Source organism: Atractosteus spatula, chromosome 3 (genome assembly GCF_055471065.1).
Source record: "Atractosteus spatula isolate fAtrSpa1 chromosome 3, fAtrSpa1.hap1, whole genome shotgun sequence".
NCBI classification, from domain to species: domain Eukaryota; kingdom Metazoa; phylum Chordata; class Actinopteri; order Semionotiformes; family Lepisosteidae; genus Atractosteus; species Atractosteus spatula.
The window spans coordinates 7,035,453-7,057,540 of record NC_142708.1 but is presented as its reverse complement, the minus strand read 5'-3'; the positions used below and the strand labels follow the sequence as shown (position 1 = coordinate 7,057,540).

Here is a 22,088-nt window from a genome sequence, read left to right as displayed (position 1 = left end):
AATGCTCAAATTCTTCCTCAAGAGCCACACCCAAGCAGTGTCAGGGCAGTATGATACACCTCCAACTCTCAGTATATCAGGGATATTGTTGTCTTTGAAAGGCTTGTATACCCTTCTCCTGGTCTGTACCTTTTTAAAGCTCTATCCCTGAGCTGGTTTGAAAACTCTGTAATCTTTATGGTTGGACCTTTGCTTGACATTTACCACCCAACTGAGGGGTCTCAAAGAGACAGGTGCATTGCTCCTAATAAAACTAGGTCCCACTGTTACTGCACACAGAGGTCATTCGGCTAATTGTGTGGCTTGACAGAGTAATCCCAACCTCTCAGGGTTTGATATAGTGAATACAATTGTAATAAACATACTTTAGATTTTGTTTTTTTCTCTTCACTTTCTGCTGACATTTCCTTTCACCCATGAAAGTGTTCAGTGTGTGCAGTCAAGTTTTTCTCTTGAGAAAATGTGTATACATCATCGGTAATTAAACGAAAGAGGTCCTCATTCCAACTCTTCCAAAAAAGCAGACGTGCCGACTACATAATTGTCCCATTCGTGATTCAGCTGGTAAACATAAGGTTACTGCTTTCATTTCCAAGCGGCAAGTGTCGCTGCCCGCTGAGCGGCGGAGAAGCGCTTGTGTGAGCTGACGCACCTTCTGCGGGAGACGCGGAAAATGCCAGCGATGAAGAAGAGTATTTAAGTAATACACATGTGTTGTGATTTGTGGGCAGGAGGAGATTTTATAAAGTTTTTTAAAAAAACGCACAATGTAAATCCAGCTGGTGAGAAGTTTCGAGGAGACCTGGGCTTCCCCCCTCCCGTTGCATCGGAATTCACAGACAACCGCTCAGAAAATAAAACTTAAAGCGCCCGGATCAACGTGCTCTTCAGTCTAAGAAAGAGTAACATACTGGTAAATCCGATTTACTCCAGAAGGACACTCAGGTAACAAGTAGGAGTTTCATACCCGCTATGATGACGGAAGAGACAATTCCAAGTCAGAAACGCGAATGATACTCTCCTGTCTTTAAGACCCAGTGCAGGGACAGATGTTCGCATATAACCTTGGATGTTGGACTTAACCGCCTGGAGTCCAACCTGAATGGGCTTGTAGGAGTTCAACAACCTTGCGTGAAGTTTTCTACTCATCGTGTGACTGTCCCGGACAGAGCAAGTCTCGGGCAATGGCATGGTCCTGGACGGATATTTTTCAGCATCCGCTCTGGGCGCTCTCCACCGTCATCCTGGGGCTGGTGGTGCGGGCTCAGAGGAAGGGGTCGTGGGACCCCCGAGCCTGCAAAGTGGACTTGAACGGGAAAACGGCTATAGTCACGGGCGCCAACACGGGTGAGTCGTCTGGCAGCAAAGCTTTAATCAGTCTTACACCGCAATGAAAAATTTGGAGTTACAATATAGATATGATAGGAGCATGACCAGTTTCCTTAAAGCGTTCAGTAGTGTTTGTGGAAAAGAAATAAGAACCTAAACTGTTAATACAGATTCTTGGTGTAAAGTATCCAAGCCTGTCATTTAGCCATATTTACAACATTTACCATATTTAATTAAAAAATTAGAGACTTGATCACAATCATACTGGGTAAACTACAGTATGCGTGAGCAGTTAATAAAAACTGTTATAATAAAAATAAATAAATACAAAATATAATAAAAACTGCGTTAAAAAACCCTCTTGATTTCCCTTTAAACTCTCAAGCTAAAGGACCGCATATTCAGCGAAAATGTAAACTGTACTGGAGTGAAGCACAGATGTTTAAGACATTAAAATTTTACACACGCTGCAGTAAGTAGAACCTTCATTTTATTGTGGAAAGATAAGAATGACAACTTTTCGATCAGGACTTTGAATTCACAAACCCAGTGCTTAGATTAAGCCCTGTTTATTGGATCCTCCAACAAACGTGTTATTAATTAACCGCTAGATCAATATTCTCAAAGCATATAAAGCCACTAACAGTCAGTTTAATTTTTAATTTTTTAATACTTTCATTATAAAACAAGTGTAGTTATTAACTATGGTTATAAACTATGGTTAATGGAGAACAGTAAAAATTATATTTATTAAGAAACGGAAGACAATTCAAAATATCCATACATGTTCTGATCGCTATATCCAATACAGAGTTGCTTCAAAATATCCATTGTAGACAATTACAGAAATAGATCTTAAAAACACACAATTCCAAAATCTAAGTATTATACAAAAAGTATTCCTTGCAATCAGAAAATGTTACAGAAACAACAGAATCAGAATATATTAATGACCATACATTAAAAATCTTATAATGTAACAATTGCTTATGCAAACATACCTGTAAACTATAACACGTTTTTATTGTAAAATAATTCACATATCCTTTAAATGTTATTGAATTACTCAGTCAGGGACTTAGGTTTCAAGGTTTAAAGGTAACAAATCCAAATAGCTTTGGATATAATAGAAATCCCTAAATCTAAAACTTTACACATAGTAGCAAAAGCTACTAATGTGATCTAACTTGGCCATGCCTGTTCTGCTAAATTGTGATATTGAGATCTAGATCTTTGTGTTCCTAATTAAAATTGGTGTGGTGCTGACAATGCTAAAAGGCCTGCAGAAAATTCAGACTGCAGCTGGTTAAACCTGTTTGCCCCTTAATTCCAGACTTGGGAGGTTTAATCATTGGGACAATGTAATTTAAACACATATTTTTAACCTTGTGTGATATCAATTGCTATATGAACAACTATTACCATGGGTCTTTGCTGCTCTTTGTTATTATTGAATTGAAATATAGGAGCCTTTCAAAAAATACAAGAAGTCAATATTTTTTAAACTAAGACAATTTATCTTCTTTTTGATATACTGTGTATATTTTTATGTGGCTAATATCAGTGTCGTAAGGTAGTACTGTACACCAGTACATTGGTGCATGTTTATAGTGGCTCATGTGGTAGACTTGGAGTTAAGAAAGCATGGTTCTTAATTCTTATGAGGTCTGAAGCCAGTTTGATGAGAGGTACACATGACTGAAATCTAACCATTCATTTTCTGACAACGCCCTGGCCGGGACAAAATAATTGAGATGTTCATTACAACTAATATCCATTCTGGCTAACTGCCACATTGCTTTGCTGCAATATTTCATTCCAGGGGCTTTCATTGGTCCATCATGATTTTTTACATTAAAATATATTTCTGTGTTACGCTGGCTTCTTTTCCTAGCCTAAGCGCGATTGCAGGAACGTAGGGATTGAAGAGGATACGTTTTTGCAGCAATGCTTTGTTGCAGCACGTGCTGATCAGATGTTGCAGGGCAACAGCAAATTCTCCTCTGGCCTGTGGGAAGCCTAAACAGCTCCTGGACACTTAATCTGTTTCTGTGGGGCATATAACTCTTAGAATAGAGAAATCTTCAAGTTCATATACAGGAGCTTACAGGTTTCCTGCAGCTAGAGCTGTATGGGTGATAGGTACTCCTACTCTGTTTTCTCCCCCCATCTATTAGTCAGAGCCTATCCTGGAGAGCAACAGGCGCAAGGCAGGATACACCCTGGAGGGGACACCAGTCCACAACAGGGCACACACAGACACAAGCAAATACACACTCACACCAGGGCCAGGTTTCCCAGGAGACAATGAGCTTACCAGTATGTTTTTAGACTGTGGGAGGAAACCAAGAGGAAACCCATGCAAACTCCACACAGATTGCACCCCAGGAATTGAACCCAGGGCCGCAGCACTGCAAGCCAGCAATGCTAGCCTCTTGCGCCATCCGTTTAGACCATACCTTGGTTTACAATCTCCCATCAGAAAAGACTTCGTAGCAATCTTCTTTGTCGGGGTTTCTGAGAGCTCTTGTATAAATCATTGGTTTGAAAACAGAACCCAGGAAGTGGGTCAGCACCAAGTCAGGTCGTTTCCATCAGTTGTCAGATTGTTCTCCTTGAGCTTTCCTGCACACCGGAAAACAAGTCGTTCAATGGCCTGCTGTACTTTGAGCAGACGCGGTGGGCTGGTGATGGTCATTTGTACAAAAGTACAAAAGTGTAGAGTTCAGTATCTCAGGTGTCATGGAACTCCACTCCTGTCGCTTGGTCTCCCATTTTTTCTCCAGCTCCCTGTTCTCCTCCCGTCTCGTCTCTTTCAGCTCAACTGGGGCAAAACGTGTCTGTGTTCTGCCAAAATAACAAATAAAGCAAAGCTGTGCATAGTGTAATCAATATTTAATATTTATTATGCTGCTAATAAAGGATACACTGAAATGGATAAAACATCTTAACCAGTATTTACCAAGCTAGGCAATATTTGCTCAACTCATCTACAGCACATGAGGGCATGGTTATTAAATTCATCTCTCCAGCATTAATAACTTCAAACGAGAAGGCAGATTTAATGACTAGTTGTGGTCGTGTTCATCTGCCGGCTCGCCAGTCACTTCGGTCCCCGCGTCTCTCCCTCTGGCTCGCCCAGGGATCGGGAAGTTCATCGCCCTGGACCTGGCACGGCGCGGAGCCCGCGTGATCCTGGCCTGCCGCAGCGCGGAGAGGGGCCAGAGGGCCCTGGAGGAGATCCGAGCCCGCTCCGGCAACGCCAACGTGCACCTGCGCCTGCTGGACACCAGCTCCCTGCGGTCTGTCCGCGAGTTCGCCCGCCGCGTCCTGCAGGAAGAGAAACAGCTCCACATCCTGGTCAACAACGCTGGGGCCTCCGGTCAGTCAGAAGGGACTGGGGCAGACGGGGGGGGGCAGCTCGGTCTCTTCTGAAATCCCGCTACGGCACGATGAGCCCGGGATGAGAACTCACAGTGTTCACAGTGTTTCGGATTCCCCTGCCCCTCTAGGGAGGCACAAAGTCACATTGCAGTCCAGCAAAATCTGGAAATGCTTTTATTTCTTACAATTCCTGGAATTACAGGGACTCTGAACACAGTCATTCCCAAACTTTCCCAAGCAGTTTTTTTTACCTCAGAACTTCCTTGTAAGTTACCAGAAATGTCATGTTTATTCAGAGGGAGACTCTTGCACTTGTATGTAAGATTAATATACACAGTACATCCAGTTATGCAATTGTACTGCTGACACGGTTTAAATTTCCCCTTCCAGTTGTTCTGAAATGTGCTGTAATCTCTCTGTAAACAACCCACACAAAAGGTCTGTCTGGCTTCCTCCGCATTCACAGAGCTTAACAACGTTTTGATTTAACCCTGTTGCATATTGAACCTTACACTCCCCATGATCTGTGTAAGACAGCTGCTGCTTGATGATCATGATGTCATGACTGAACCAAAGGAAATTTCTAAACGCATTTCAAGAGTCCTTTGGGAAAAATGTGGCTGCACAGCTGCATTTATCCAATATAACCTTCTTTCACAAGACAAAGCAACCGAAATCGAAAATCCTAAAGTCACGTTAAATCGAGGGCACTCAAAAGTTCGCGTGCTCATCTCTTTCTCTGGTAAACTCAATATTTCAGACAACCCTCATTTTTATTCATTTCGTTTTTGCTGAATTTCCGAGGACTGTCTAGGTGCAGGTGACCAGTTATTACTGAATCCAGGATGCTGAGCAGTGTATCCTGTAGTCTAGGGCTCTGTTATTATTTGTTGGTGCTGTTGTGTCCACAGTTGTGGTTTGTCATTGTTATTCCGAACCGCCTTTTCATGTTTTACCAGCATCTTAAACTCAGTATGTTTCGGACAGTTTATTTTTTAATATGTGCACATTTTCAAAAGTCGTTTTTCCTAATATAGAATTGCAAACACATTGCTGTTTTTGTCTTGTTCTTGGCTTGCTATAGAAGTCCCCAAAGCAGTTTTGGTCAGATGGTTTCACTGGTCTGACAGCAGGCAGTTGCCTAACTATAAATGTATGTAATAGATTGGGCATTGACTGAGAGTCTGATATGTCAGACAAGCCCACAACTGGGTACAGCTAAGCCGAGTGTTTATCTGCCCAGAGAGCTCCCAGAGTGTAGCTGGCGTATAAGCCTGGGCCTTTTCAGAGAAGTCTGAACTATTAGAGTGTCAGTGCTGCTCTCTCTCCGCACTGCAGGGCTGCCCAGAGGGATCACAGAGGATGGCCTGGAGGTCTCCTTTGCCACCAATCACCTGGGGCCCTTCCTGCTGACCAACCTGCTGCTAGGTGAGTTCTGAGACCAATCACATGGCATCACATCAGGGGTCAGGGGTCACTTGGTCCTAGTTTATCAATACTGATTGGCATCATTAGCGACGTCGTCCTGGATCATGATGACTGAGCCAGTTCCAGAGATGGGCGTGCATCCCCAAGCCAGACCACGCTTCACAGATGAGCATCTTCAGGTCCGGGAACAATTCGTCTTGGTCATGTCTTTATGCTTCCGAGCAGATTCTGAATGCGGGCGGCCCATCCACACAGGCAAACTAGACGGTCACCTACGGCACCAGGCTGAAGGGTTGCCGAATCTGAGAGGCGGAAAAAAAAATGATTTTAAAAAAATAAATAAAAATGTAAAAAAGGAAGATGTCATTATTTCAATTTGCGTGTGAATGCAAAGGTAATATGGACTATAATTAGTTTCTGAGAATTCACTAATACGTTGAGTACACTAGGAAGGAACAGTCTTGGAGCACTTTGTTACTCCACTCCAGGGGGAGGGGAAGCACTGTGTCTTTTCACGTTGCCACCTGTGTTTTTGCCACAGAGTGGAGATGTCAAGCGCTCATTTAGGCTCCATGTCACAGGTAGCTAATTTGGTTCTTGGTGACAAAGAATAAAGAAATGACGTCTTTCAACATTATAAATTCAGAATGTAAGTACTTGGTATCCTGCATGATTTCCACAACTTGCAAAAGAAACCAGTGAAACAGAAAGGAGAGTTGTGTATCAGACCGGAGTCTGCACTGAGGCTGCAGATTTGCGTAGTTGATTTCAGGCTTTTTCAAGACTGCATTAGGAAAATTCCGCTCCTGAAGAAGTATTTCTGATGTTTCATAAAGTAAAAGCTTTCCAAACATTATTAGATCTCCCCATGTGCACTGTCCTCCTTGGCTGTTTCTGACAATTTGATAGCCCAATTCCATACAAAAATGACATGGGAGTCAGGATTCCAGGCTTCAGAGTTTTATTGAGCAAACACCAAGCGGTAACTTGAATGAAAGTAAAAAGATACAGAATAAAACGAAATTACTAACATTTCTATACAGAATACATTAATAGAACTCTATAGTTTGCTATGTATAATCAAAGAGATTAACTACACTACTGTATAGTTCTGTAAATTAGTAATAATAAAGTTATCCATACAACATTACACAATTAAATGATAAACACATTGTCACTCACAGGCAAGGCAGTGCTCTGGCAGGCGGTAACTGTGTGGATGGCAGCAGACTGGCACGTTTGCAGGTGTCTGCTAGCAGTGTGCTCACCAATAACACTGCTTCCTGTTTAGAGGGTTGAAGTGCATGGATCACCGCAGAGTTAATGGTGCCAATCGTACATTAAACACAAATGACCAGCGCAGGGATCCAAATTAAAGCAATAACACTGGAGACTTCTGTCACAAAGCTAACAGCTACCGGACCAGTGAAACAGACTGGATGGCTCATTTCATTTGCAGTCTTTCTTATTTTCTTATAACATTTCTTCTCCCTCTTTCTGTCGCCCCCCTCTTTTCTCTCTGCTTTTCTCCCCCTCCCCAAACTTCATCATTTCTTGACCTTCCGACTCCCCTTCTCACCCTCTGCTGTCTCTCTGTCCCCCCCCGCAGACTTGATGAAGAGCTCCGCCCCCGCCCGCATCGTCAATGTGTCCTCAGCCAATCACTGGCGAGGGAAGGTGGACTTCTCTCACTACCGGGGGGAGAACCTGACGTACCACATGGACAGCGTGTACAACCACACCAAGCTGCACAACATCCTCTGCACCAACGAGCTGGCCCACAGGCTGCAGGGCACAGGCGCGTACCTCTGGGTGGCAGGAACGGCAAGGCGGGGGGGGTCCCTGAGACCCGTGTGTCTTGTGTGTTCTGTGCAGCGTCCCTCAGGTCCACTCTCTTAGACACAGCGGCTGATATAAACCCTGTGCAGTGTCCCTAAGAGCTGTGTGTCTTGTGTGTTCTGTGCAGCGTCCCTCAGGTCCACTGTCTTAGACACAGCGGCTGATATAAACCCTGTGCAGTGTCCCCAAGAGCTGTGTGTCTTGTGTGTTCTGTGCAGCGTCCCTCAGGTCCACTCTCTTAGACACAGCAGCTGATATGAACCCTGTGCAGTGTCCCTAAGAGCTGTGTGTCTTGTGTGTTCAGTGCAGTGTCCTTCAGGTACGCTGTCTTAGTCACAAAGGGTGACATTAACTCTGTGCTATCCTCCGCAGGCATGACTGCAAACTCTCTGCACCCCGGTGTTGTGATGACAGAGGTGATGAGACACTATAACTTGGTGGTCCGGCTGATCTTCAATCTCATCGGCTTTTTCTTCTTTAAGGTAATTATGATGCGGAAGACAACCCTTGATCTTCAACCAGCAATACTTCCGTTTCTACGATACTCTTGTGTCTCTCCTTGACCTCGTCAGCCCAGAAGAAGATGAGGAAAGAAACCCCATTCATCCCCAGCCGGGGGTATCGGCAGCTCAGCACAGTTCAGCAGTTTCACGTTTGCTGGGGAGCACCAAACAGACCTACTGTATGATGTGACCCTCAGCTTCAGTCTCAGTCTCATGGCTGTCTCAGCCAGCCCTGAGCAAACCTCACCTCATCCACTCACACTCTCTCATTACTAGTTTGGTCAAAACAGCAGCTGACTATGACTTAAGCTGGACTCCTGTGTTGTAACTTTGTCCTCCCACACCACCATCACAACCCAGAGCCAACCCTAGTGCTGTCATGTTTCACAGCCTGCCTTATTAGACAGCCTAACACTAAACCCAACACTAGGCCAACAGTCACATTGGTCATTTTAGTATTCTTCAATAAGAAAACCAGAGGAGATGGCAAACTAGGGTCACTTTAACAGAGGTCTTTTCTGTGAAATTAATAACCCCAAAAGACTAACCAAGGCAAACACATCCAGACAGTCCAAAGGGGGAAACCGGGGCGCAGTCCACAGTCCAGGAACTGGGGGATCCATCCGAGACAAGCAAGGTTAAAAACCGGAATGGGATCCGGAGCAAGAACAGGGATTAAAAACCAGGGTAACGAGGCCAGGCGCTCTGAGACCCAGACTCGGATGTTCAGGAGGCCGTGATGAAGCCGATGCCATCAGGTCTCTCCTGGACCCGCTGGTAGGCGGGCTTCCAGGCGTCCATCTCCCAATGCTGAGCAAGGAATAGTGGGAGCGCCAGGCTTAAATAATGACGGACAAACAGGGGGCAGGAGCACGTAATGAATTAAAATACAAAAGGGTCGGAGCGCCCTTAAGAAGAGGGATGACGATCGTGACAATAACTACTGAGAATACCGTTAAGGCTGGAAAGCACAGTCACTCAAAGTGGTTAAATCTACACCCATTTCATTCAAGGGTCTGCTTCCCTACAAGGCCTTGCATGAGTGAATCAGAAAAACAAAACGTACAAGCTATAGGGGGTGGCCATTTTGGCTTAACAACTTTGTGAAATATCATAGAATATCAAGAACCAATTGTACCAAAATCTCAATGTAACCTGGACGACTCTGCTCCAAATATAAAAGAGCTTAAGCTGTCCTGTGAATGTCTTGAGTTCTCATGAAGAGGAGACTAATCTGTAAGACAGAGTTCTGCTCGCTGCTGCCTGCACAGCCTAGACTCTGGGTTCACAAAATCTTATCAGGAGCAAATAAACGTAAAGGGATTTAGACAATTATTAACTCACCCTGTTTCAAAAGCTGCTGTAGTTCATTAAGAGAAATGTAAAGGACTTGACGTGAGCTTTGCTCCGATTCTATTCTTTTGAAAATAAGCTTCTGAGCTCTGTAGAAGCAAATGTCAAAATTAATACAAAACAACAACTGAAAGCATTACTTTCCAGTAAATTATACTTCCCAAATCCTCTGGAGAGCCACTCCTTCCACAGACACACAGGCTCTTGTCCCGATGCAACACCACATCATCATCAGATCATTTAGAAAAGGACTCAAGGGGCTCTGTGGCATGACCAAGGTGGAAGGAACCAGAGCAGCCAGAGAGAACCCAAATGAACGAGGGGGGAGAACACGCAAACTCCACACAGAATGCACCCAGGCGCCAAGAATTGTAAAGCAGCAGAGTGAACTGCCTTAACGCCCAGAAAGTGTTCAAAGGAATAGAGATTGGAGTGTCGGGATATCGTGAATGAGTGCCGGTGGACTGAGGTGTCTGAGGGTGAGGACTGAGCCAGGCTGCTGTGGCGCCGTGCCGCCCGGCTCGCCTGGCCTGGCCCGCTCTCCCAGCTCTCTCCCTCTCCCCTCCGCAGTCCTCCGAGGAGGGCGCCGTCAGCTCCATCTACTGCGCCGTGTCCGAGGACGTGGAGGGCGTTACCGGGAAATACTTCGACAGCGACTGCTCGCTCACGCAGCCCGCGCCGCTGGCCCGCGACCCCGCCCTGGCCCGCAAGGACTGGGAGGTGTGCGAGAGGCTGACCGGGCTCTCCAGCCAGCGGGTCCGCAGCTCGCTCTGACGCCGCCCGTGGAAACCTGGTGCCGAACAAAGCTTTTTCTGGGTGTTTGGTTTGTAGCATCTTGTTACAATTAATTTCATAGCTGCAATTAACATGTGGCCGGCGTTATGGAACAATCTAAGACGCCGTGCCGTTGAAGCCAGCATCGTTAGTCTGCATGAGATCCTCAGATCGAACAGCACCTCCTCTGATCTGGGATCTGTCTGATGGTCTTGTTCTGGTCTGGTTTGTGCAATAAAACAGGCTCGGCCGCTTGAAACTTAACCCAAACAAAAATGCTTGTATTCTGTTTTATTTTCTTGCCTCACTGGCTTCCTGTAAATTTCACAATAACACAATTAAAAACCAGCTGCTGACCTTTAAGGGCAGTGAGCTGTTAATTCCGTTTAAATTAATTTCTTATGCTCTATAGTCTCTGCCTTCTTTACTGGTTCAGTGCCTAGTACAAGGCTCTGGCATGAGCTTACCCAAGATCTAGCCTGCATCAGATCTTACAAGTCGATCGGCACTTTGTGTTATTTCTGCTTCATTTACTGTTTCAGTGTTCCGTGTAGCTTCATACACGTATCAGGACTCGCTGCACTGATCAGGTTACAGAAGTGCCCTCCCCTAGACAATGCCACATTCTGTGGCAGCGGCAGAGTTTGCCCCCATCTAGGTGTCCGCTCTGTGCCCGCGCTCGAACCCCAGCACGGGTGGAGCGGAGCTACATCTGGGACAACAATCCGTCTCTTTGGTTTAGCCATTTTATTGTACAAGTGTCACGAATGACCCGCTGTACAAACAGGAGGATGAACCCTGTGCGGCACCTTAGGCGCTCAAGAGGCAGGAAAGTAGCTTCCAAAATAAACAAGGGGTAGACGAGAGACGTGGTCAAAGGCAAGCTCCATGGTCCCTATAGTGAGGAGACAGGAGACGGTTCAGAAAAACAAAGGCGAGGTAGGAGCTCCGAAGAATGAGCAATACCAGGCGAAGAGCAGAGGGTTCTGAAGGGTTTAAGTATTGTGCGAGGAGGAAGGTGCGCTGATTGATGGAGTGTCGCGGTTGGCTGATTGGCAGGAGCGGTGTGGTTTGGCGGAAGTGCTCGGGGCCGGAGTGTAATTAGTGCGAGTGTGCTTCCATGTGAGAACGCGGTGGGATGAGGGCGTGACAACAGGACCTTGAGAGGATTTGCCATGAACGGTTCTATATAAAATATTGTTATTATCAGTAAAGATCTGATCTTTCTGATTCCACTCTCTATCCCCTCCTCGGGAAATGATCTGCTCTTTTCCCCGTTTCTGCTAGTGAGTGCCGTGTTGCCCATTCCCAAGGTGTGCCTCTAGTATGATGAATGATGTGTGCTATTAGAACATACAGTGATCACACTTTAAAGGCTACAAACAATAATTCAACCATCATGCTTACCTGATTACCAGTTACTTAGTGGTCATAGAATCCCACTACCTAGTGTTTATTTGAATGCCACCAGTGGGTCAGCATTCATAACTCACCAATTGGCTATCCCTTGCCACTGAAGATGACGGTCTTCCATTCACCCAAAGGTTCATACTTTGCCCTCTCAATGTTGACTCTACATGGTCTCTTTGAGAAACACTCCCTTTTTTAAAACTTCACACACTGACAACCCTGCATGCAGTGTGTAAAGAAATTCTCTCAGTCTCAAATATTGCATACCTGTTAAGCAATGACAGTAGTGGATACAAACATTCCTGAATGTATCCTGAATGTAAGATCTGGTTAGTGGATAGAAAACAGAGTACAGGTCAGGAGTAAAAGCTCAGATTTGGGTGAGGTAATTAGGGGAGTATCACAGGAATATGTACCAGGAATACCATTCTTCCTATTTTATATCAATGATCTAGATTCTGGTGCCGTTTATAAACAAGTCAAATTTACACATTATATCAAAACAGGAGGATCTGTAAAAACTCCATATTAATTTTAAAAAGTTAAAAATTCAAGACTGGAAGAACACCTGGCAGGTGACATGTAATGTAGGCAGGTGTGGAGTGATACATTCAGGTAGCAAAATCTTAGTTTAAATATTATGCAAAGCAAAAAAACTTGAATATCATGTAAAAGGTAACAATTTCTGAAACAGAATCAGGTGCTACAAAATACAGATTTTCCCATTTCAGTTAATGCGTTGCAATAACACACAAAAGAACATTATTTCATTGTTCTCCAGCACAGTAAGGTAATAGAGCAATAAACCAGGAAACTTCAGAAAGACAAATATCGCACAGGGAAAACATATATGCATTCACATATATGAAGAGGATACTTTCTTATATAAGGATCAAAATCAAGTTAAACATTTCTTAAATCAAGGATGTTATATAAAACAATTATATGATGCACTTTATATATAATGCTGTGTACAATTTTGGACACTGCATTCCTGAAAAGAGATGTCTGCTCTGGAATCAGCTCAGAAAAGAGCAAACAGATGTGTTCCTCAAGCAATAAGGCTGAAAAGGATGTCCTCCACCGACAGGCTAAATGAACTGAAACTGAAGAGGTGACCTGATCCAGGTATTCAAAACCCTCAAAAACGCTGACCAGTAAACCTACACATCTCCTCACAAGACAGAGGATCCATTCTGAGCGGATGCTGAAGTGTACAGAAACATCTTCACTGATGATGGAGAAGAAAACTCTCCCATTCTCACTGGGCGTGTCTCCCCAGCGCCGCACGACAATAACCCAACACAAGGAGCTCATCAGGTGAACAGCAGAACACCTGCCCGGGTCAGTTTCCTGAAGTCAGGACACACGGGATTAGGCAAGAACTCGAAAGTGCTCAGATAATTACACTGTTACGACCCCAGGTGTCTAGGGGTAAAGGGGTGTAACATTTAGGTTGGGTTTGGATGCAGGTGGGTTTCTGGTGAGGGACTTAGTGACTGCTACGTAAACAGGACACCTATAACACAGAGGGGAAAGGAACTTGAGCGCTGCCAAGGGAAAGAAAAGAAACAACATGGAGCTGACTAATAAAGTGAGGGGAAGCTGACCGAACTACAAAACAAAACCCGAAACACTCGGTCTTCGGCTTCTTCTAACGCCCTGGCTAACTTTCACTAAGTACTGAAGAAAGATATAAGATATGAAAAGGGGGTTAACTGATTTCTTTCTGCACAAAGACTTCTTGTGACACAAGACATCCCATGCTTAGGCACCTCTGAGTTATGGCAGGGATGGGAGTTGACTGATAAGAAATTCCAAGTGCAAGATAAAGACCCCCCTAACTAAGTGTAGCGGCAAGGTTTGCTGCTCCCTTGCCAGTCCCTCTCTCCCTCATCTCAGTGGTGCTGGATACAGAGAGGCCATTCCATTTGGTTCACATGTAAGGTGTTTTTCTAGCCGATAGTGTCCTGATAAGGAACAACTCCCAAAGCTGAGATTCTCCAGCAACCCTAATAAATGGTCATCTCTGGCACCTCACTGTCTGGGAGATTGCAAGAGGGAGTCATCCAAAGTTGTTTACAACTTTAAGGTCAGAGTGCATTGTTACTCATCATCAGCCAATCAGGAACTGGTAGGGCAGGGTAACCCCACGTGGGTCTCGGATACCCATGGAACTTTCAACCAATGAACGACCGGAGTTCCTCCAGGTAAAACAGGCAGCACAGGGCTCCCTCAGGGCTCCTCCCGAACACTCTCCGACTCAGTTCAGACAACCACGTAACGGCCAGTGTGTCCGAGTGCCCCACACAGTGCCACACAGAACGGAGGTCACCAGCGCGTGACCAAAGGATCCACCCGAGGTTAGCCCACAGGAGATCTGAATCCACACAGATTGGATGAGTATTCAACATTCTGCATTACCGCTCGGGAATTCAATTGTTACCTCAACGCCAGTTGATATCAATTTAATTCCTATGAGTGATGCACTTGCTTTTGAGTATCTAGTGTAGAAGTTGTAATCCAAGGTCATTTACGAAACGGTCTAAATGAATGGTATACCGAATGCATGTCCCTCTTGGTTTGTAACTCTTCGTGATTGAATATATACCTTTTGTACTCTGCTAACCCTCACGATAAGATCTGTTATGTTTATATGCACATTTTACGTATTAATAAATGTATTGTCGTGTATTAGTATCCGTGTGTGCGTTGCTGAGTATCCCGCTGGGTCGGTCTTCTAATAGCCATTGAAGAATCATTTTGTGATTTAATGCAACAATTAATAATTGTCCCAGTAAATGCACAAACCCCTACAGTTATTGGTGCCTCGTGAGAGGATGCCTACATAAGGCAAGATAAAACCGACCGTTACAAGTGTTCAAGGTCTTGGGAATGTCCAAACGCAGGTGGCCCCCCATTAGCATGGTAACAATTTGCATCAGAAGCCGCTGAAATTTGCTATAAAAACTGGAAGTTTTGTACCTGTATTTCGAACAATACTTCGGTCTTATTGTTCCTTGCATGCAATAAACCCAGTTGTTTAAACTTCATCTTGGGTTCTAGAACTTATTTGTCTGTTACTACACTACCCAAAACCATACAAGACAAAAGGCACTCACCCATCCTAAACTAGTGTTTCTAATACAAAGATCAACTACATGTGCACAATGTACCCAGCAACCTTAACTAACCCGTTACACAAATGTTAACACAAACACACAGTGAGCTACGAATACAAATAAGGGAAAATGAGAGCAGACACAAGGAATAGAAAAGAGCACAGATGTTGATATAACGCTTGGGCAGGGTAATGGCGAAATAAAGGATAAACACAAACGAAAATATAAACACGGACACGCATGGGGATGTAACATACACAAAAAATTACATAAGCGCACTGGTGTGCAGATTTAAGGTTGATATCACCTCAAGGGGACATGTAACCAAATACTGACTTTGACACTCTGGAATTTAAAGTGTATGTGTCCAAAGCACTTGAAATTACCTGAAGTCTTGTTCGAATAAAATCGACTTTATGCATTATGAGGTGTGGAATTATCTTATGTCCTCATTGTTTGTATCAGTCGTATGCTCACTAATACAAATGTATTGACTGAAAAGTGCAAAAATGATTGCTGTCCAAATGCTTTGGGGGGCTTCTGTATGTTTTCAAATCTTGTTCCATGGGTCTTTCGAGAAATTCTATAGCATAATCCTCAGATCGACTAGCTAGCTGCTTCAACTCCTCATTTGCAAACGTTTTCATATTTGTATTTAGGGTTCCAAATCTCAGTATGATGATGTTATTTCACAGTGACGTGGTCCAGATGTTCCGAATCATCAATGAAATACCTAGAAAGTAATTCAGAAAGACACATTTTTGATTCTGGCTAAATCATTCAGTGCTTTGAATCTTCACACAATCTCACATCCTTCCAGCCTTTGTGCTGGTCAGATTTCATTTAGTTCTACTTGCATTTCCACAGCATATGTTTGTAATACGAGCACACAAGAATACATAATCTCCCAGAGATGGTTTTCATAATCAAAAACAGAATATACCACCCATTTAGCATTTCCCGATTTCCTGTAATTGCATGTTTAGGAATTCTTATGAAATCTTCCATCTACAGAAAAACATCTCTCTTCTCAACTTAGTGTATTTTTCAAACGTCTCTAGCTTGCTAAACCAGTTGCACCCTACAGTTTTTTTTTCTAGGTGAAAAGTCCTGCAGTGAGGTTTCTGGTTTTTCAATGTACTGCAGGTCCAAAGCTTTATTTTGTATAAGCCGTCTTTAAACACATACAGTAGGTTGCATAGACACAATCTCTATTTGTATAAAGCTGTGCTTTCTCTGACAATGGTCTTAGATGGTCTATGCTGTAATCCTATACGTAAACTTGTACCTCTAATCAGTTTTTATACATGACAGAAAACAAAGTGAATGAAAGACAGAAGACTGGAGAAACCTCATTTGGTCAGTTTGTGTTTACTATTGTGAATTCTTCAGTATCAGACAAGCCATAAATCATTATCTATCCATCATTCTTAAACCACTTCATATAATATTCCACCCATTTTATATATATACTGTATAGAAAATATAAGTATAAGAAATTATTATTATTATTCTAAAAAATAATAATATTTTACACCTTAGTCTTTTAAAATAATACAACTAGCTAGTATGATAACATACAAAAATGTCTCTAACACTCATTCTTACAAATTTAAAAAATCTACACTTTGACGAAATTCAGCAGGACCATTCTCTTATTGGCTCTGCTTGATCAGGAGGAGGTTTAGCGGCAGGAAATTAATAATCATCAATTCCTGCCACCGATAAGAGTGACAACCCAAAGCCCTTTATGGAAGATTCCAGGAAACTCCAGCTTCCTCCCACAGTCCAAGCACAGACAGCTGGGGTACGTTGAGGTGACTTGGCGACTCTGATCTGTCCTCCGGCTGCTGGGGTGTGTGTGCCCTGCGAGGACTGGCACCTCCCCCAGGAAATCCCCTGCCCACCGTCTGCCAGGCTGGGCTCTGGCTTACCGCTGGACTGAGGGGTAACTGCAAACGGATGCAGATGCATGATCTCTAAATAACTTCATTAAAACGTCAAAGCTTAATAATGAAAAGATCGCTCCAGGAAATCGACACCGGTCCTTTCAAAGGCGGCCTACTCATCCTGATCCCTTAGAGGACACCAGTCCTGGACACTCTGGGGCAGAGAGGAGAGCCGCCTGCTGCTCCATCAGACGACGTGTAAACAATTTAGAACCCCTTCAGGAATATATACTGTACACCAGAACAGTGCATGACTATAACATCATAGAGAAGTGAGCCATGAAATAAAGAAGTTAAAAATGGTCTCCCATCCTGCCTCCTGCCGTCTCTTTTCCAGTGTGGGAATGGTAGCTGCGACCTGCTTTCCGGAGTCCCCTCCTCCCCCACGCCAGCGGGCCTAGCTCTGTCCACCCTCCGTGTCCCTCAGATCCCAGCTGTCCTCATTTCCAGCGGACGGCCAGCTCGCAGCGCCTCCTGCTGGCCAGCCTCTGTAAGTGCTTGAAGTCCGCACAGCTGACCCTCCAGCAGCCGCTGAGGTCCAGCACATGCAACTGCGGCGCCTCCGAGACCAGGCGCCGCGCGGTTTCCACGGAGACGTGACAGTGGGCGAGGCTCAGCTCCCGGAGATGAGGGAGCGGGGCAGAGCCGGCGGCGCCCGGGCGCTGAGCCAGGACTTTCCGGAAGGCCCCGTCCACACAGCACGGGAGGCTGATCAGGAGGGCCTTCTCCAGGAGCGGGGAGCCACACAGCAAGCCCTCCAGCGCCCCCCGCAGGAGCCCGGGCGCCAGCGCAGGCTGTCTCTGGGGCTGGGCTGGGAGGAAGCTGGAGCGAAGAAAGAGCAGACGTCAGGGCAACCTTCACAGCCGCAGAGGTTCAACAGCGTACAAGTACCGAAGAAATCCTTCGACACCAGTGCTCTCCACATCCGCGGTCGGCGAGAAGATCTTACTAAGCAAGCCTCCGCGTTTCATATTAATACTAAAGAGGAGAATGAACTCTGGGCTGGGCTACACTCAGTGAAAGAGAAGACACAGGGCAGTCTGGGCCTTCAGGGATGTTAAGTGTAGAGGGAGGTGAAAACCGATGTCTTACTTGAGAGTGAGTGAGCGCAGATGAGGGAAATGGGGCATGTTCTGGGGCAGTGGTGAAGGAGGCTGCTCTTCGTCTTCGTCCTCCTGTTCCTGTTCCTCCTCCTCCTCCTCTTCCTCCTCGCCCAGCTGCTCGGGGCTGGGGGGCTGGGGGTGCAGCTGGAGTGCCCTCAGCGAGGGGCAGCAGTGCAGGAGCCGTGTGAGAGAGGTGGCACTGTCCAGCCAGAGCCCGCTGAGGGACAGCGAGACCAGGCGGGGCCCGGCCGTGCCCAGGGCGGGCAGCAGCTCCGCCAGCGAGCCGGGGAACTGCACGCTGAGCTCGGCCAGCCTGTCCCACAGGCCTAACCTCCTGTCCAGGCAGGCTGCGTCCTCGCAGCTCAGGGACAGAGCCCGGATCTCCGGGCACAGGCGCCCCAGGGACCCCAGATCCCTGCACGTCACCCCGTGAACCTCCTTCAGCCTCAGGGTCATGCACCGGCCGCCCTCTCCTGTGCCCCCGGACCCCTGCCCTCCAACTCTTACCTCTGACCCTCGCTCCATCAGACTAGAGCCACATCCCTCCCCCTGTCCTTCTTCCACACCTTCCGTCTCTCGGCTGAGACACTCCTCTGTCTCCTCTTTGCCGTCAGCCACTTCCTCTTCATTTGCCCTTGAAGAACTCCCTCCTCCTCCTCCGTCTCTCCTCCCTGCCCCCTCCGCCCCCAGCCTCATGCCCAGCGCCCCCTGCAGGGTGGGGAACCCGTGCGAGACGGCGAAGGTGTCGTGCCCCTCGAAGCCCCCCCGCTCCAGGAGGACGCAGGCCTCGGCCGCCCCCTCGTGGCCGAGCCGCTCCAGCCAGGGCAGGGCCAGCAGGAGGAAGGCGGCACTGCCCACGCTCTCCCTCTCGCCCGCCCCCAGCCTGATGTCCGTGGCTAGGAGGCTGCGCAGTGGATGGTGTGTGTAGCGCCTCCTGCTGGGCAGGTAGGCCAGGTGCAGCAGGGCCCAGGGGGGCAGACCGCTGCAGCAGGACACGTCCAAGTGCTGCAACACCGGGCAGCCCTCTGCCACGGCCGCCACGACGTCCCCGTCGCACTGGCACCCCGACAGGACCAGGCTGCGCAGGTGGCGGAGACTGCCGGCCAGCTGCGCCAGCACGGCGGGAGGCACGCGCTGGCAGCCGGACAGGTCCAGGGCCAGCAGCTCCTGGGGCAGGAAAGCAAAGAGCCTAAACAAGAGCCAAAGCCAATTTCTAAGATAAGATAAGATACGATCACTTGATTGGCCATATACAATTTCGTGCATTAGGACTTTGTCTTTGCGCAGACCCCAGCTTGCTCTCCATGAGACGCACAGACAGGGAGAGAAGCTGGGGGTCAGGGCGCAGGGTCAGCCATTTATACAGCACCCCTGGGGCAGCTGGGGTTAAGGGCCTTGCTCAGGGGCCCAACGGAGTAGGATTCCTCTGCCGGCCGTGGGATTTGAACCGGCAACCTTCCAAGCCACAGTGGCACCGCTCCGCCCCTAAAAGCTCACAGCACCTGGTATTCCCAGGCGGTCTCCCATCCAAGTACTGACTAGGCCCGCCCCTGCTGAGCTTCCGAGATCAGACTAAATCGGGTGCTCAGGGTGGTGTGGCCATAAGCGACCACCTTATATCCTGTTTTGTTTTTCCTACCACCACAGTCTTGGGCTAAACACTCTTGCGGCAGGTACAGAGAGATGCCAGTCCTCAGCGGTGGACAAAATCTCAGTTTCATTCCTCATCCAGCAGCAGAGGCTCCCACAGCGGAAAAGCACATGAACTCAGCTTGGGAATTTCTGCACAGGAAGGGAAAAAGTACCTCCTGCTGGTTCACTAACGTCTGCCAGCAGAATCTTTCTGCCCGAATCACGGAGTCTCTGGTATCGCAGCGTGGGGGGGGGGGGGCGAGACTGACCTGGCAGCGCAGTGCAATGAGCTGGCACAAGGGGGCAGTCACCAGGCCGCTGCAGGGCCGCAGGCAGAGCCGCCGCAGCTGCGGCACCAGGAGGAGGTGGAGCGCGGCTCGGGACGCTCGGTGAAAGGCGCACACCACCGCCAGGAGCTCCTCCACCAGCTCCCCCGCTGAAAACACACAGGTCGGGAGTGAGAGAGGGAGGGGGTGTCAATGTGTCACGCATGCGCGAATGAGGCAGCGGGACGCCGCAGGAGAGGGAGGGAGTGTTCGTCAAGACATTACGGGAACACAAGTTCGCAACGAGAGAGAACGAGCTGAGCAGCAGGACGTAGGGAGAGTGAGGAAGAGGGCACAGAGAAGCAGGAAAGGACAGGAACGCTGCCGAGCAGTCAGACCGCGTGGGAGAAACACGGCCAGAGATGGACAGGCAGAGACCCTGAGCCGGACAGTCACCCCCCCCACTGCCAGATACAGAGCCGACAGCGTGATCGGGGAAAGACAGGGCAGGCAGGAGAAGCTGGCCGCAGGCTGTCGGAGGGGGCAGGAGGCGCTCACGCAGCAGGCTGAAGGGGCCCATGACGTAGCGGAAGCTGTAGCTGTCCATGTAGTTCTCGGCGTAGTCTCTGGCCCACAGCTCTCTCATGTTGTCCGCCAGGCTGACGAGGCACAGCCTGACCAGGGTGCGCACCTGCCCTCTGCTCCGGCCTTTCTCGGCCTTCTCCCTCTTCCACTGAGGCCCACGGAACAGTGGCATCTCCAGCCAGCAGGCGGCGCTGTGACACACAAACACACTGACTGTCAATTACCGGGGGCAGACCCCCCTCGCCCCGGTAACACTCGCGGTCCGGGGTTCGTCTGTCTCACCTCTATGATAATACTAGATGAAGGCTTCCTTGGTATAAGTTAATTTACAGCTCTTTTAATTTTAGAAAACACCTTCCTCTCTCCATCATCTGTTGAAGCTCTCTGTACCGTGCTACAAATGTGAGCTTCAGTCAAACTGAACCCTGAACTACCCACGCCCACGTGTCTGAGGGGCATCTCCAGTTGTACGCTTTGCCACCCCCTGTTCTGTCATTTATGTCGCTGCTGACTGCGTTTAAAAATTAAGATTTGTTTCGTGTTCACGGAGTAGAGATTTCTGCGGTTTCTTACCACACCCCACGTACAGTAAGCCCAGAAAAAGCACACACGAGCCTGGTAACTAGTCAGTATCCAGGCAGGAGGTATAGGTGGTCCCTAATGTTCCTCAAACCAGTTATTACATCTGATACAATGTCGGAGAGTGTCGAGGGAAGCAGTCTAAATCTCTAACCCAGCAATACGTGTTAACCCCATGAGTGTTAATTATGAATTCAACAGAACGCCTCCTGTAATAAAACTTACATTCGTATCGCGTTTGAATTCTTTCGTTTCACGTCACAGGTCCGTTTTAAGACACAGAGAGCATGAGGGGCGAGACAAGACCTTGTTTACACACCTTTACAAGGGGATCTTGTCTGTGGAGAGTCTCGGGCACACTAGGTCTCTTGCTGTCTCCAAACGTAAGTGATCGCGTCTCACTTCCTCGCCGATCCGACCGGCGAACACAAAACTCTTCCGGGCACGCCTTCTTAAACCTGTATAAGTTGTCAAGGTTTTATGACATTTTAACCGTGCCACTATATGCTGACGGGAGCTCCGGAAGAGGGGTTTAAGAAAACACGGGCGATGACAGCGATGGCGAAACTATGTAAAAAGTCACGTCCCGTAGAGAAGTCAGTCCGCGCTCCTCCTCCGGTCCAGCAAGACTGTTCCGCATCCCACATGTCCTCCAGGAAAAGATGCACACTAAACGGGAGAAAAGCGAGAAAGCAACCGCACCTTTTTGATCTGAACTCAGTGCAGTACCGCCGCGTCGTTTTTTTTTCTGTTTTTTTTTTGGTGTTTGTTCTAAGTATTTATTTCAATACCCGCTGGCTGCTACACGTTGAAATTCAAACTCGATGATTTG

At 47.2% G+C, this 22,088-nt stretch overlaps 2 protein-coding genes and 1 pseudogene across 3 annotated transcripts; 1 reads left to right on the top strand and 2 right to left on the bottom strand.

Moving 5' to 3' along the window:
- Positions 1-1,055: 1,055 nt before the first annotated feature.
- Positions 1,056-10,885, top strand: LOC148837330 (retinol dehydrogenase 12). Its single transcript, XM_088912147.1, has 6 exons — positions 1,056-1,347; positions 4,472-4,711; positions 6,052-6,141; positions 7,751-7,939; positions 8,353-8,462; positions 10,407-10,885. Exons 1-6 carry the CDS (start codon positions 1,185-1,187, stop codon positions 10,608-10,610), a joined length of 996 nt encoding a protein of 331 aa, XP_088768273.1. The 5' UTR covers positions 1,056-1,184; the 3' UTR covers positions 10,611-10,885.
- A 5,612-nt stretch (positions 10,886-16,497) lies between these two features.
- Positions 16,498-21,837, bottom strand: LOC148837328 (uncharacterized). Of its 2 annotated transcripts, none has more exons than XM_088912312.1 (5): positions 21,576-21,837; positions 20,651-20,868; positions 20,096-20,262; positions 18,184-19,361; positions 16,498-17,913 (listed from the first exon to the last, which is right to left on the bottom strand). In XM_088912312.1, exons 2-5 carry the CDS (start codon positions 20,847-20,849, stop codon positions 17,532-17,534), a joined length of 1,926 nt encoding a protein of 641 aa, XP_088768438.1. In that variant the 5' UTR covers positions 20,850-20,868; positions 21,576-21,837; the 3' UTR covers positions 16,498-17,531. The 2 variants fall into 2 exon arrangements, with proteins under 2 accessions (XP_088768438.1, XP_088768439.1); XM_088912313.1 differs by having other exon boundaries at positions 21,482-21,816.
- Positions 19,685-19,801, bottom strand: LOC148837329 (5S ribosomal RNA; annotated as a pseudogene).
- Positions 21,838-22,088: the final 251 nt, after the last annotated feature.

Excerpts from the sequence above, each read along its gene's own strand:
- LOC148837330 (XM_088912147.1), top strand. The coding sequence starts at position 1,185 with ATGGCATGGTCCTGGACGGATATTTTTCAGCATCCGCTCTGGGCGCTC. Across the intron at positions 6,142-7,750 it reads GCTGACCAACCTGCTGCTAG|ACTTGATGAAGAGCTCCGCC; the intron begins GTGAGTTCTGAG and ends CCCCCCCCGCAG. Across the intron at positions 7,940-8,352 it reads CCACAGGCTGCAGGGCACAG|GCATGACTGCAAACTCTCTG; the intron begins GCGCGTACCTCT and ends TATCCTCCGCAG.
- LOC148837328 (XM_088912312.1), bottom strand. The coding sequence starts at position 20,849 with ATGCCACTGTTCCGTGGGCCTCAGTGGAAGAGGGAGAAGGCCGAGAAA. Across the intron at positions 20,263-20,650 it reads GGGCCCCTTCAGCCTGCTGC|CGGGGGAGCTGGTGGAGGAG; the intron begins GTGAGCGCCTCC and ends GTGTGTTTTCAG. Across the intron at positions 17,914-18,183 it reads CTGCGCTCACTCACTCTCAA|CTTCCTCCCAGCCCAGCCCC; the intron begins GTAAGACATCGG and ends TCTTCGCTCCAG.